The 16255-nt window shown below is 42.0% G+C and overlaps 1 protein-coding gene across 2 annotated transcripts in view; it reads left to right on the top strand.

Annotated features, from left to right (window-relative positions):
• Wwp2 (WW domain containing E3 ubiquitin protein ligase 2) overlaps window positions 1-16255 on the top strand; it is a 201199-nt gene that overhangs the window by 117489 nt on the left and 67455 nt on the right. For both annotated transcript variants that reach the window (XM_045141797.1, XM_045141798.1), the window contains exon 7: window positions 11270-11397. In XM_045141797.1, the coding sequence (XP_044997732.1) occupies window positions 11270-11397 (128 nt within the window). The remainder of the gene's footprint in view (window positions 1-11269; window positions 11398-16255) is intronic.

Here is a 16255-nt window from a genome sequence, read left to right as displayed (position 1 = left end):
TATTGAGCCTAGCCCCTAGATTACAGTCTTTGGTATTTTGAGGTAGGGTCTCACTCTAGCCCGGGCTGACCTGGAATTCACTGTGTAGTCTCAGGCTGGCCTCACACTCACAGTGATCTTCCTATCTCTGCCTTCTGATTTCTTCTTTCCTTCTCTCTCTCTTTTCTGGGTGTGTGTATATGTGTAGTATATATGATATGTGTGTGTGGTACATGTGTAACCTATCTGTGCATTTGGAGAGACCAGAGGAAAATGTCGAGTGTCCTTTTTTTCCTGCATATCTGTATTTCCTTGAGGTAGAATCTCTTCACTAAACCAGTGCTGACCAGGCAGCTTCAGCAATTCTCTGGTCTTGGCTCCCAACAGCACTTGGGGATACAAACATACATGACCTGCATGACCACACTCATTTGTTCACATGGATGCTAGGAAATTGAACTCAGGCAAATCAGTCCCCTCAGGCCCTCATGTTTGTATAGCAAACACTGTTACTTGCTGAGCCAGCTGCCCAGCTCTCTAGTGCTTTCTTCATGCTTAGGAGTTTTTGTTTTTTTTTTTTTTTTTGAGTCTTCTTGTCAGTGAAGCCCAACATGCAGGCTGGAGCTGGATGAGATGAGCCGTGATTGACTGTACACTCTCGCTCAGAATGATTACATCTAATAAACACTCTACCACTATTGAGAGGCTTGTTCTGTACTCCAGGTTGAACAAAAGTAAATCATTTGTCTTCCTGTAATTTAGAACGGACTTGGCAGCAGTCCTATTTTTGCCATACCTGTCATTTGTGAAGGTCGACGTAGGATGTGGAATGGAGCCCTGAATAACTTTGGGGACGAGTAGAATGGTCCCATTTTAAGTGTAATTGTGTCTTTCCTGGTTCACCTTAGCCCCCTCCGTTTTTTATGCCACATTTGAGCGAGGAGAAAGCACTGGGTAGGCTGTGGGTAGAGTAGACTTGCCTCTCTGAATGGTGGAGACCAGCCCTTTTCCCATCACTCTTTCCCCTTTGCTTTTTGTGTTTTCCACTATGCTATTTTAAGTTTTGGTTTCTTGCTGGTTCTGTCTAGCTGGAAGCTGGCCCAGCTCCACCTAGGGATTACCCCCTCCCCCATGGACAGGAGACCTCTTTGGCAAATATCAATTCTGATTCCCTGGATTACAGATTGGAATGAGCTGTTTATTAAGCAGTTGTAATTCTGTTTTATTGAAATGAAATAAGCCATCAGTTGTTAGGTTCTTAGACTTCCTTTCCTGAGCTTGAACACCAATTAGCATATCTGAGGTCAGAGAACTTCCTTCCATATTTTATGTCATCTTTGCCATAACAGACAAGTATGTGTGACATCTGGAGTTCTTTTTGTTGTTGTTGTTGTTTTGTTTTTCAAGGTAGGGCTTCACTCTCAGCAACTGTGAACTCTTGATATGAGGAAGGCCATGTCCCTAGGCTTATACAGTCACTAATACAGAGATGCTTGTGGGGTCTTGGAATTCTATCAGAATGCTTTGTTTCCTTGTGAATATTCTCTTGACATAAGTTACCTGCTTTTAAAACTTTTACTTTCATTTTTTTCTTACTTAGCATGATTTTTTGTAGTGGCTGAAATATACAAATTTTTATTATTTTTGGTTTTTTGAGGTAGGGTCTCGCTCTAGCCCATGTTGACCTGGAATTCACTGTGTAGTCTCAGACTGGCCTCAAACTCATGGCAATCCCTCATACACCTGCCTCCTGAGTGCTGGGATTAAAGGTGTGCACCACCTTTAATTTGGCTTGCAAATTAGTTTTTTATCAATTATGAAGTAAATTTACCTATTGTAGTATATAATTCTGTATAAAAGTATAAAAGCCTTTTATTGGGGGCTGGATAGATGGCTTAGCGGTTAAGGCACTTGCCAGCAAAGCCAAAGGACCCAGGTTTGATTCCCCAATACCCACGTGAAGCCAGATGCATAAGGTAGTGCATGTGTCTGGGGTTCCTTAGCAATGGCTAGAGGCCCTTGTGTCCCTGTTCTCTCCCTCTCTATGCCTCTTTCTCCTTCTCTATCTCAGATAGATAAATAAATAGATATATTTTTTTAAATTTTTTATTTATTTATTTGAGAGTGACAGACACAGAGAGAAAGACAGATAGAGGGGGAGAGAGAGAATGGGCACGCCAGGGCTTCCAGCCTCTGCAAACGAACTCCAGACGCGTGCGCCCCCTTGTGCATCTGGCTAACGTGGGACCTGGGGAACCGAGCCTCGAACCGGGGTCCTTAGGCTTCACAGGCAAGCACTTAACTGCTAAGCCATCTCTCCAGCCCTAAATAGATATTTTTAATGAGCCTTTTATTGGTAAGCTCTATCATAATGAGGGCAGTAAAATTCCATAACCGTAAGACATTCTCCTATATCTCTGTATTCAACTTCTCCTTTTGCCCTTAGCCACCAGATCACATTAGTCTGTTTCTTTCTCCAAAGTTTTGCCTCTGCCTACATGTCATAAAAGTGGAAAGGTCCCCAGGACTTGCTACTGTCAGTTTTTTTAAAACTTCATCCATTCATTAGGCTTGTAAAAGTTTAAGAACTGAGATGTTGAGCACCTTTCTTGTGCTTGTATCTCCATCTTCAGATCTTTAGTGAAGGATCTGTTCAAATTTTGATTATTTAAAAAATAATTTTAGGGTGCTGGAGAGGTGGTTTAGCAGTTAAGGCACTTGCCTACAAAGCCAAAGGACCCAGGTTCTATTCTTCAGGACTCACAAAAGCCAGATGCACAAGGGAACACACGCATCTGGAGTTCATTTACAGTGCCCAGAAAGGCCCTGGCACGTCCATGCTCTCTTTTTCTACCTGCCTAATTCTCTCTCTCAAATAAATTTTAAAAGGTATTTTAAAAAATAATAATTTTGGACCACACGTGGTGGTGCACACCTTTGATTCGAGCATTTGGGAGGCAGAGGTAGGTGTAACACCATGACTTCAAGGCCACCCTGAGATTACATAGTGAATTCCAGGTCAGCCTGAGCTAGAGTGAGACCCTACTTCAAAATAAAAAAAATATGTATTTTAGTTTGTTTTCTTACTGCTGAGTTTTGAAAATTTATGTGTTCTAGATAGGAGTTCTCTAGCAGATGTATATTTGCAGTATATGGAATGTCTTCATTCTTGGCATTACCTTAGAAGATCAATTTTGTTTTGTTTTTGAGATACTATGCATTTAACCCACTCTACCAACTGATCTGCATTCCCACCATTTTATTATTATTATTATTATTATTATTATTATTATTATTAGTGTTATTATTATTATTATTGAGACAGAGTCTCACTAAGTTACATAGGCAATGCATATATCTGGGATCTTCCTGCCTCAACCTTCCAACAGCCAGGATTAAGGTCAATGCCACTAGGCCTAGCTTAGAGTTAAATTTAGATAAAGTCACAAAATGCTTTTTTAATCTTCTTTTTTGCTTATCCCAGTTGTCTTGTCCATTGTCTTCTTTCCTCAGTCTTTACAACTACCATTTTACTTTAGACTCTTAAGTTAGATTATTCTAAATATCATATAAGTGGTATCATTCTATATTGTCCTGTTGAAGTTGTCTTATTTTTGTTAGCATGGTCAGGATTCATCTATGGTGTTGCACGTGCCAGAAGTTCCTTCCTTTGTACTCACTAACCACATTCTTTTTATCCACTCATCTCTCAGTGCTGGATTGCTTTCACTCTTAGCTCCTGTCCACATGGCTACTATATGTGGATGTGTATAGTTTTGAGAGATGTTAGAGACTCTGAATTTAGTTCTTTTAGGTATGTATATAGCCAGAAGTGGATTATTGGATCATATGGTAGTTCTACCTTTAATTTCTTCTTCTTCTGCTGCTGCTTTTATTTTCTTTTTGTTTTTTGAGGTAGGGTATCACTCTATCCTAGGCTGACCTAGAATTCACTGTGTAGTCACAAGGTGGTCTTGAACTCCCAGTGATCCTCCTACCTCTGCCTCCTGAGTACTGGGATTAAAGGCATGCGCCACCATGCTCAGCTCTAATTTCTTCTTTTGTAAGCGTGGTGTGCGTGTTTTCTGATGTGTATTTTGTATGCATGTGTATGTGCTCTTGCAGCACCCTATACACAGGTAGGGGTGTATGTGCTCAGATGCATTGGCTCGAGCAAAGCCAAATGTCCTGCCTTGTCTCTCTTCTGCCCATCCTTATTTAAGCCAGTCTTTTTTTACTGATACAGGAGCTTGCTGTTTTTCATTTTTATTTATTTATTTATTTTTGTTTATTTATTTGAGAGCAACAGAGAGAGAGAGAGAGAGAACGTGCGCACCAGGGCCTCCAGCCACTACAAACGAACTCCAGACTCCTGCGTCCCCTTGTGCATCTGGCTAATGTGGGTCCTGGGGAATTGAGCCTCGAACCGGGGTTCTTAGGCTTCACAGGCAAGCGCTTAACCACTAAGCCATCTCTCCAGCCCGCAGGCTGTTTTTTGTAAGCCCAAGTGATTCCCTGTTCTCTGCTCTCCTTTGCAGGATCAGGGTTACTGGTGCACATGACCAGGTCTAGCTGTTTAGGTGAGATCTGAAGATTCAAAGTTGGGTCATTTCAGGACCCCTCAGGCCATCATGTTCACACAGGAAGTGTACTTCACTGGTTAGCCATTGCTCCAGCCCAATTTTCATTTCTCAGGGAACCACTGTACCATTATCCATAGCACCTATGCAATTTTACATTTCTACCAATAGTGTACAAGATTTCCAGTTTCTAATTTCTCCGCATCCTCAGTGATATTTGTTCTTTGTTCCTTTTGTTTTCTGGGGTGTGTGCATGTGTGTGTGTTTTCTTTGAAACAGGGTCTTGCTGTGTAGAGCAGGCTGGCCTCAAACTTGCAGTGATTCTTCTGCCTGTATTCCCGATTGCTGAAATTACAGATGGTGTACCACCATGCCTGTTTTGTTTTTTTTTTTTGTCTTGTTTTGTTTTTGAGGTAGGGTCTTGCTTTATCCCAGGCAGACCTGAATTCACTATGTAGTCTCAGGATGGCCTCAAGTTCTCAGTGATCCTCCTACCTCTGCCTCCCAAGTTCTGGAATTAAAGGCATGCACCATCACACCTAGCTCTGATGGTTTTTTCTTTTGAGAGTTTTACTAATTAGCCCAGGACAGCCTCACCCTCCTGAGTGCTGTAATACCTGTGTACCACCTCACTTGGCTTTTTGTTCCTTGGATAGTAGCCATCATAACAGATAAGAGTTGATTTTTTTTTTTTTTTCCTTTGGTCTTTCAAAGTAGGTTCTCATTCTAGTCCAGGCTGACATGGAATTCACTATGTATTCACAAGCTGGCCTCGAACCCACAGTAATCCTCTTACCTCTACCTCTCAAGTGCTGGGATTAGAGGTATGTGCCACCATGCCCAGCTATGAGTTGATATTTTATTGTGGTTTCAATTTACATTCCCAGTGGCTAACAAAGCCTGTAGCATCTTCATATTCTAATTGGCTATCTGCATATTATATTTAAAGAAATATCTATTCAAGTCCTTTCTTTACCCATGTTTTCATCAGACTGTGTTTTGATTGTTGTTGGGTTATGATAATATGATAACTGCTTTTTTGTTTTGTTTTGTTTTTCGAGGTAGATTCTCACTCTAGCTTAGGTATAAGGTCCTTGAGGTCAGGTACTCGTGTTTGTTGCCAGGCCTAGAGCTGGGCTTAGCACTCAGAAAGTGATGGTGAATGCAACTCTGTGACCTTCATGTAGGGTAAAACAAGATGTCCCATGGCATCCAGGGCTTTAGTTGTCAGGGTACAGCTAAGGACAGACATGCTGTAATATCAAAGCTTAATTATTAAGAGATAGCTATGGGCCTGGGACCTCATCTGCATCAGAACCCCTTTGAGGAGTGTGGAGAGAATTCAGGGGTCTGGTCTTGATTGGTATTACTCGGTGGCTTCAGTTCCTTAGCAAGGAACTTAGGTAATGGCATACTAATATTTTTTTTTAATTTTTTTGTTCATTTTTATTTATTTGAGAGTGCAGAGAGAGAAAGAGGCAGATAGAGAGAGAGAGAGAGAGAAAGAAAGAGAATGGGCACACCAGGGCTTCCAGCCACTGCAAACGAACTCCAGACGCGTGTGCCCCCTTGTGCATCTGGCTAACGTGGGTCCTGGGGAATCGAGCCTCGAACCAGGGTCCTTAGGCTTCATAGGCAAGCACTTAACCGCTAAGCCATCTCTCCAGCCCCAGGGCATACTAATATTCTGTGGTGGGCATTCTGAGATTAATGCTGAGTTTCTGTAACTGGGTGACTTGAAATCATTTATGGAGTTTGGGGCCCAATGGGGCCTGCATACTTTTTCCCTGCCCCCACAGTGTGGAAGGGATCAGGCCAAGGTTGTAGTCATTGACAGAGCTGAAGCCAGCCGTCTGTGGCAAAGGCCAACTCATCTCTTCTCCATCGCCCCAAGTTTGTCCTAGTGCTATTTTGGCCTGTGGTGTGTGGTTTCAGCTCGTGGGCCAGTTTGTAATCACGACAAAATCGCATCTTGTTAAGGGGTCGAGCAAGAGAGGAAACTGCTGAAGAGATTTTCCTCAACTGGTGAGGCCTTGTCTTCCTTTTAAATGTCTTACTTTAAAAGTAATACAAGAACAAAAACCTGGAAACTCCAGATTTAGGGCAGAGGGAGAGCTGAGGAAAGTGTGCACATGTAGGGGGAGGGGAGGAGAGTGAGGGAAGCAGTGTTGGCTGGTCCCTGGGCCGGGAAGCAGCAATTCACGAAAAGTGGTCCCAGCTGCCCCTGGTTTATGGGCTAATCCCTGCCCTCTCCAGCCTGTCATTCAGAGTAAGCTGCTGTCATTAGTGGTTAAACATTTCTGAAAGTATTTTCTCAACTCTGTCCACATGTCCTTTCACAGAATGGTGGGAGGAGCCAGGAGAATAACAGACCCACCCTGTCCTCTTTGTCCAGCTGCTCTGCAGAGGGACAAGGAACTGACCACTGGACATAATCAAGACTTTTCAAAGCCTTTGCATCTGACAGGATTGATGCTGCTTTTGCTCCTTGAGTAATAGAGCCTGTTCTGTGGAGGATTTGGGTTCCAGGGAGGCCTGTTTTGTTTTTGTCCTTGTGAGATTCTTGGCTGAAATAAACCTTCTCAACCAGTTTCACCTCTCTTGAGCTCTCTGCCCTCAATGCATGTACACACACACAGCCATGTTGGCTGTTTGCTAAAGACCGCCTCTCCCTTTGGAACTGGTTTGTGCTCTTTTGCTTTCCGTGAGGAGTTGTGGTAAAATACTTGATACTAACATTTCTTCCCTTGAAGTGTGGGGACTTTGAAATCTTTTTCTTTGACAGAAGCTTTTGATAGATTTTGATTTATGAAATTTACTAAGGAAAAAATAAGATGGAAAAAGAGAGTCCAAACTGAATCTTTATTTCCATAGTTAAGTTGCATCTTCACTTTTAGTAGCCATACTGTCTTTTAGTATGATGAACTCTAGAATTTGTTGCCAAATTTCTCTCTGTATGTGTGTGTGTTTTGAAACAAGGTCTTATTGTAGCTCAGACTGGCCTAGAACTCACTCTCTAGCCCCAGGCTGGCCTCAAGATCATGGTGATCATCCTACCTCAGCCTCCTGAGTGCTAGAATTAAAGGCATGTGCCATCCTGCCCAGTGCTCACTCTCTTTTTTGAGTCGGGATTCCACTGTGTAGCCCTTACTGAGCTAGTACTTGCTAGGTTGCCTTGTCTATCCTTGAACTCACAGCAATCCTCCTGACTCAAACTCTAGGTTGTGGCATTACTACACCTGTGCTTACACCCCCCTCTTTTAAAGAAATATTTTATTTATTTATTAGAGAGAGAGAGAGGAGGGGCATGCCAGGGCCTCTAGCCATTGCAAATGAACTTCAGACACATGGGCCACTTTGTACATCTAGCTTTTACGTGGGTACTGGGGAATAAGACCTGGGTCCTTTGGTTTTGCAAAAGGTAAACACCTTAACAGCTAAGCCACCTTTCCAGTCCCCCCACCTTTTTTTTGTAATGTACAAGAAAATTGTTCTTGAGCTGAAGAAATGGCTCCATCAGTAAAGTGTTGGCATCACAAGCATAAGGACCTGCATTCAGTCCCAAGAACCCATATAAAATAGATTGGTATGGTGACATGCACTTGTAATCCCACTGCTAGGGAGGTGGAAACAGATCTCTAGGGCTTGTACAGACATTCTAGCCTAAATGGTGAATTCCAGGCCAACAAGGGACCCTATTTCAAATAAAATAAAATAAAATAAAAATGGTGGATTTGCATTCCTGAGAATTAATACTTGAGATTGTCCTTTAGGCTCCACATACGCACCCACCCACACATGAACATGCCACATTGAAAAAAGAAAAACATGGCTGGAGAGATGGCTCAGCAGTTAAGGCTTTTTGCTGCAAAGCCAAAGGTCCTTGGTTCAATTCACCAGGACCCATGTAAGCCAGCTGCACAGGGGGTTGCATGTGTCTGGAGTTCGTTTGCAGTGGCTGGAGGCCCTGGTACATCCATTCTCTCTCTTCCTCTCTCTGCCTCTTTCTTTCTTTCTCTCTCTCAAATAAATAAATAAAAAATAAAGTTTAAAAAAGAAAAGAAAAACAATGCCAGATGTGGTGGCGCATGCCTTTAATCCCAGCACTCAGAAGGTAGAGGTAAGAGGATTGCCATGAATTCAAGGCTACCCTGAGACTACAGAGTGAATTCCAGGTCAGCCTGAGCCTACCTTGGAAAAAAAAAAAAGAAAAAGAAAAGAAAAAAAAAACACCCAATCAAACAAACAAAAAAACAGTTTTTGACTGGGGATATGGTTAGTAGGTAAAGTGCTTTCTGCACAAGTATGAGTGTTGAAGTTCAGATCTTCAGCACCTACATAAAGCCAGGTGTGCACATGTAACCCTAGTGCTGGGGCAGTGGAGACGGGAGGATCGCAGAGACTTTCTGCTTAGCTAGCCTAATTGAATTAGTGAGTCCTGGGTTCAATGAGAGACTTTCTTTTTTTAAAGGAAAAATGGGCTGGGGAGATAGCTCAGCAGTTAAAGGTACTTGTTGGCAAAGTCTGCCAGCCTGGATTTGTTTCCCTAGCACCCACATAAAGCCAGATGCAGGAGTTTGTTTGCAGCAGCAAGAGGTCTTGTCCCACCCTCCCTCTCTCTTGTGCGCGCGCTCGCTCTCTCGTATAAAAATATTTTTTTCTAAATAAGGTGGAGGGCTGGAGAGATGGCTTACTAGTTAAGGTGCTTACCTATGAAGACTAAGTACCCACGTTTGATCTATCTCCAGATCCCATGTAAGCAAGACATAAAGGTGAGCCAAGTGCATGGTCACACATGCTCTCTAGGTGGTACAAGCATCTGGAGTTTGGTTGCAGTGGCTGAGGCCCTGGTGTGCCAATTCCCCCCTCCCCCCAAAAAAATAAAAATAAGGTAGAGCCAGGCATGGTGGTGCATGCCTTTAATCCCAGCACTTAGGAGGAAAAGAAAGGAGGATTGCCATGAGTTCGAGGTCACCCTGAGAGTACATAGTGAATTCCAGGTCAGCCTGGGCTAGAATGAAACCCTACCTTGAAAAAACAAACAAACAAAAACAGACATCTGATGTCATATCATCTCTTGTCTCCACAGAGAGAAAGAGAGACATCTGTGCCCCGACATATGACCATGCACACACACTTGCACACATACCACACCCTTCACACAGACCAAAAAAAAAAAAAAAAAAAAAAATCTTGTTCTTTTTCAAAAATTTGTGGTTTATTTTTCAAATATACTCAAAGTATACAAGCTTAATGAAGGAAAGTAGAAAAACTCGAAGAGCACAAAAGGCAAAAACACAGTGTTCACATTCTCAGCATCCAAACATAATCACTGTTGATGTTTTGGTTTATATCCATCTTGTCACAAGAATTTGTTTCCAAAGTGGTAGTTGGTGGGGATGGTTCATATTCCACCCCCGCCCCCCGCCCCCCCGCCCCAAGAATGCAAGCTTGTCCCAACCCACTGGACCAGAGACTCTCATTGGCTGGGACACTTGTTGGTGTGTATCTTCCAGGCAGAGAACTCTATTTCAGGTGTAAGTCTTGCCATTGGCCCAAACACTGGCAGATGAATATAGCTCCAGAGGAATTGAGCAAAAGCCCAGCCTTCTCATCCCCAACTTCCAGCCAGTGACCTCATGGTACTGCCTGTACTTGAATGTGTGCTTATGGCTTGCTTTATGTAGAATTTCCTGATGTTTATTTGCTTATCTGTAAATGGAGGTGGTAAGAGTAAGCTATGTTTAGGGTGGTTGTGTTAGTGAAATAGTGAAGTGCATAGCACTGGGATGTAATACAGCTTCAGTTGTATGCACCCATGGTCGTTGTTATTATTGTTGTCGTTGCTGATAACAGTACTGTTCCATGCTATGTAATATAAGTTGTTTTCTGGGCCTCTGGCTCTTTGCCTGGAGAGAAACCATCTTTTCTTCACTGAATGGTATTTTAAACCATCCTGTTGCAAATTAACCAATTATTAAATAGTGAAATCATGTTCTTTGGTGAAAGTACAGAACTGAAAAGCCAGGAGGCTCAGACATTTTCATTGAGTAGACTGATGCCAAGCTACACAAAGAACTTGAAAATGCATATCCCCCATTGCCTTGTGCTCTGGGAAGGTATCAAATGAATTTCTAGATCCCTTTGTTCCCTTTTGACTTAGGCCCATTTCTGTTTTAACACTCATTTACATGGCTAAGCTGTTGAGTCAGCTTTTCTAGGTAAAAAATAGGCATTGACTAAAGCTGTTTAATGCCCCTTGATTTCAGTGTCCAAAAACATCATTTTTTTTTTAGCTATAGAAAAAATTGATTTGGAGAAGTTTGGGCTCTTTTTCCCCAATGGGAGAAATATTTCATTGGTAGCCTATCCAATGATTCTTATTTATTTCTAACATGTAAGCCTAATAAAAATAATGTGATGGTCACAGGATATTTGGCCAGTTCTTTTAGATGTGGGGGCAGTTCACTCCGGATTTATTTACTTCAAGTGGAAAAGTTTGCACAAAGCTGCCTTTTGGGCATTTACCAAGGAGGAAGCTTCCCTGGGTCTCTGCTCAGAGCCAGATTCTGTTGAGTCAAAAACTTGAGGGGTGATTACAGGTCTTGTTTCCAATAAATAGCAAGAGAAGGAATATGATGTCTTGGGTAGGATACACTTTCCTTTTTCATAGTGACTTATGTCTGTGTGCTTTATACTCTAAACCCCAGGACGCACAGACATTCAAGTGGTTCAGCCAGAACGACCACAGCAGCCAGCGAGCAAAGCCCTGGTGCTAGGAACCGGCACCGCCAACCCGTCAAGAACCCAAGTCACAGTGGCCTGGCCAATGGCGCAGGTGAGTGATAACACATTACGCCAGCCTAGACTGAGCAGTGCACTCTTGCCTGTCCTGTCTTGGCTTGGGACTGTCAGGATCTAGGGAGCTGAGAAAATACTCTAGTGTTAATATGAATTTGAATCCATTACTCTTGCCATTGAGCCATCTTCTTTGACCTCTGGCCTATTCTGGTCAGCCAAGGTTATTCTTCCTATTACTGTACATGTCTAAAATGCTCTATTGTACAGAAACAAAAAGCATTGTTTTCCTTTTTTTTTCTTATTACTATTAGATTTTATTTGGGGAGATATCTTATGTATACATGATACGTTTAAAACATTTTTTTTCCTTAATTTTGGGAGATTCTCAGACGAGGGGGAACAAAAAGCCCAAGTTCATGTTTAAGAGCTGAGTGGCAGAAGCTGGCAGCACTACTAAGGGCCACAGTGCTGATAGGTGAGAAGTCAGATGACCACCAGGGACTGCGCCATCACCACTCCAGCATGGATGCCACTGGAGAAGAGACAAGGCAGAACTTTTCTGCAATTGGTGCTTCCTTCTGCCTGGAAAAGAAAGGACCTATTTCAAAATAAGTCACTTTTCATCCTGTTTCTTTGTTCCATTGAGAGAGTATCAGAAAAGAAAAAGAAAAAAAAAAACCCAACAAATTCATTTTCCTAAAGTTTTTGAAAATTGTCAAATCTGTAGTGACTGCTGGTCATTTGGTTCTTGGTCTTAATTTGGGATAGATGGGAGAAGATATAGATATTTGCTTCCATCAACTGTAGGTAGGGAGTGCATATTCAAATTGGTGATGACATTGAAATGGCTTTAATGTCTGTGACTGCAGATGTGTTACTTGACGGACAAGAGATCCAGAGCGGCATAGTTCCATCACCTGAGTGTTGTCATGACAGTGTTGTTCACTTAGATGTGATAGACTTAGTGAGCAGAACTTTGTTTGGGCCACTTTGTCAAAACTTTCAGTTCTCTGAAAGCACTCTATGGAGCCTTTGGCACTTTTGGGAGTTTATGTTGCCTGGTTATCTTGTTATGTGCAAGGGATGGCAGGGTAGTGTGGGTTGTGTTCAGTAAGGCTACCTACCAATGGCATGATCACCTGACCTGGCTTCCTTTTAGGAGTTTGGGACCTGCCTGAAGGAAGTGGGTTAACTGGCTCAGCCTGCTAACCATTATATCCATGTACTAGAACCATCTTGTCTGTGTGGAGATATGTCAGGCTGATAGTTGTGAATGGTTACAGAGAACTATATGCAGCTTTTTGAGCCCCAGCAAATAGGCTTCTTAGAAAAAAAAATGAGTTGCTTGTGGAGGAGGCTCAGCATTGACAATGGGAAAGGGAACTGGCTTTGGGGAACCAGTGTCACAGAGGCAGTGGCCAAGCTACCAATCACTATCTTTCCAGGGCTTGACGTTATGGTGACAGTGGCTTCTCCTGGCTTTTCCTTATAAAAACTATTGGTTGAGCCAGGCTTGGTGGTGCATGCCTTTATCCAAGCACTTGGGAGGCAGAGGTAGGAGGTTCACCATGAGTTCAAGGCCACCTTGAGACTACCAGGTGAATTCCAGGTTATCCTGGGCTAGAGCAAGACCCTACCTTGAAGTAAAGAAAAAGAAAGAAAAATGCAAAAATCAAAACACAAACTAAAAACTATTGGTAAATTGCCTTTACATGGAGATAGTCCTTGAGTCAGTCTTCTTGGGTATTTAAGCAGGTCTTTATTTGCCTACATTTAGCTTTGGGTTCCTTTGCTTGTCTTATCCCCAGGAACATAGTGTTCCAGCAGATGAGGAAAGTGCCAGCCATGTCTTTAGAAAGCCAAGTGTGTCTAGCTCCAGACTGCCTTGGAAATGCTTTATGGTGGTATGTCTGAATGCCCAAACTGTTCCTGAAACCCATCTGTGAAGGGCAGTAGTTGTTCTTCAGGAGTTCCTGCCCATTAAAATATGAAGTCCTTGGCCTCTGCCTCTCCCTTTCTGCTACGATGATGGTTATTTACCTCACAGGCAGCCTGGACTGCAGAGGCTCAGAAAAATAGCACCTTCAGTAGGAGAGCTGTCTTGGCCATGCCAGACAAAAGGGGGTTTGAGATGTGAATGAGGTTCTCTCCATAAGTCAGTGTTAAGCCTGTCAGGACCAATTCCAAGATGGTGGTATAGGAGCTGTGCCTTCTGACAGTTTTCACAGTCCTGCAAGATGAATTTAACAGCCTCTTTTGTCATGTGTTGAACTTCGGCATGTAGAAGACATTTGGGACAAAACTAGAGCCCAGATCTAGGTGGTTATTCATGTTGTCATAATTGTAAAATAACCATTTTTATAAAATGAGAGTGAATCAAAGCCTGTCTATATAAATATAATATTTCTAAGTTTCAGAAGTAGTGGAATTGAGAAATAGACTAATGGTATAGCACTTCATTGAGAGTCTTATGAAATGATTTACTTTCTAATTTTTCATTGAAAACTTTACCAAAATATTGTGTCTATTATTGCTCCCTTAAATGTAATTTCCACACATGTTGGTCACCCTAGCTGTGGTAGGATCTGGACTCCTGCATGTAGAATGTGAATAAGGCCCAGTGAGGGACTTGTTGGATTTTTGATTTCTCATTTGTAAAATGAGGGCAAGAGCATGTGTCTCATAAGTCTTAAGGAATAAATAGACTACATAAAAACCTATCTGGCACATAGCTTATGATTATGGCATGGGTCTATATTCTTTTTTTTTTTTTTTTTTTGGTGAGGTAGAGTCTAGCCCAGGCTGACCTGGGATAAGTCTTAGGCTGGCCTGGAACTCAGTGATCCTCCTACCTCTGCCTTCCCAGTGCTGGGATTAAAGGTGTTTACCACCATGCCCTGCTTGGTTTATTTATTTTTTATTTTTAGGGGTTTTTTTTTGTTGTTGTTTTGTTTTTTTGAGGTAGGGCCTCATTCTAGTTCAGGCTGTCCTGGAATTCACTGTGGAGTCTTCAGAGTGGCCCCAAGCTCTAAGAGATCCTCCTATCTCTGCCTCCCAAGTGTTGGGATTAAAGGCATGTATCACCATGCCCAGCTCTGGTTTAATTTTTTTTAAGTGGTTTCATGTAACACTTAGTGTGCCCTAATTCATTGAATTATTCCTCAGCTCTATTTTCCTATTTGTTTATTTGTTTGGTTTTGGTTTGGTGGGCTTTTGTTTGTTTTTAGTTTTTTTTTTTTATTTTTTAATATCTTATTAACTGAGAATGGGCCTAACTGCAAATGAACTCCAGAAGCATGTGCCACCTTGTGCATCTGGCTTAGGTGGGTCCTGGAGAATCAAGCCTGGGTACATTGGCTTTGCAAGCAAGTGCCTTAACAACTAACCCATCCCTCTAGCCTTTGTTTTTAGTTTTTGAGGCAGAGTCTCACTGTAGCTCAAGGTGACTTGGAACTTCACTCTGTAGCCCAGGCTGGGCTTGAACTCGTGGTGATCCTACTATCTCAGCCTTCTGAATACTGTGATTAAAGGCATGAGCCACCATGCCCAACATTGTTTTTGGTTGTTTGAGACAAGATACTGTTTTGTAACCCTGACTGGCCAGAAACTTGAGTTTGTACACCAGGCTGTCCTTCAGTTTGACCTATCCTCCTTTTGCCTCTCATGCCACTGTGCTTAGCATAGCGCTCTACTTATATACAGCTTTATTTCTTGAAAATATTTTTATTTATTTTTAATTTCAGGACCTGTGTTGTCTAGGGTGGCCTTGAACCCCTGGGCTTCAGCAGTCTGACCACATCCTCTTTCTGAAAGGCTGGAATATGTGTACAGGCCACTGTGCCTGGCTTTAGTGAAATTCTCAAGTCCAAGGATATGAATTTTTTAAAACAAGGCCAAATTTTCTATCACAAGAATCATTTATATGTCCAGTATAAACTTTTTATAAAATAGTATGTCAAATTAAGCCAGGCATGGTGGTGCACGCCTTTAATCACAACACTTGGGAGGCAGAGGTAGGAGAATCTCCATGAATTCGAGGCCACCCTGAGACTCCATAGTGAATTCCAGGTCAGCCTGGGCTAGAGTGAGACCCTACCTCGAAAACCAAAAAAAAAAAAAAAAAAAGGAAAAATAGTATGTCAAATTATTTTTATTGGTTTATCATTTTTGCTATCATTGTTTAAGTGCTACTTTATGATATATTCTCATTGTATTCTCTCTCTCCTTTTCTTTCTTTCTGTTTATATGTGTATGTGCACTAGGGATTGAACTCAGGGCCTCATGCATGCATGCATGCATACATACAACCACTAAGATACATCATGCACCCTAAATTAATTTTTCTCTATGTTGGAATCCTTTTATCACAGTGATGTTAATTAAGTCATTTTTTCACTGTATTTTGACTTATTAACTTATTATTACTATATGCAATGAGAATTTATTACCTTTTTAATTTTATTTTTTAATTTTTTGGTTTTTCGAGGTAGGGTCTCACTCTAGCCCAGGCTGACCTGGAATTCACTATGGAGTCTCAGGGTGGCCTTGAACTCACAGCGATCCTCCTACCTCTGCCTCCCGAGTGCTGGGATTAAAGGTGTGCGCCACCACGCCCAGCTAGAATTTATTACCCTTTGAGCAACTCACATATGATTCTAATTATAAATATAATACAGGATGCTTTTAATGTCTGGAATGATTAGCTCTACCTCATTATTTCTACTCTGGAAGTTCATAGATTTTCAAAACAAATTTCAGACCTTGAATTCTTAGAAGTGAGCTGGAGGTGGGACTTACTTACTCTTCTAGGGTAGGATTTACTCTTTTTCCATCAATCAGTTACCAGGGTATGATTTTGTCTGCTGCCAGGTTTTCTTCCTTTTTTTCTCATACAG

Source organism: Jaculus jaculus, chromosome 1 (genome assembly GCF_020740685.1).
Source record: "Jaculus jaculus isolate mJacJac1 chromosome 1, mJacJac1.mat.Y.cur, whole genome shotgun sequence".
Lineage (NCBI taxonomy): Eukaryota > Metazoa > Chordata > Mammalia > Rodentia > Dipodidae > Jaculus > Jaculus jaculus.
This window is presented reverse-complemented; position numbering and strand designations above follow the sequence as displayed.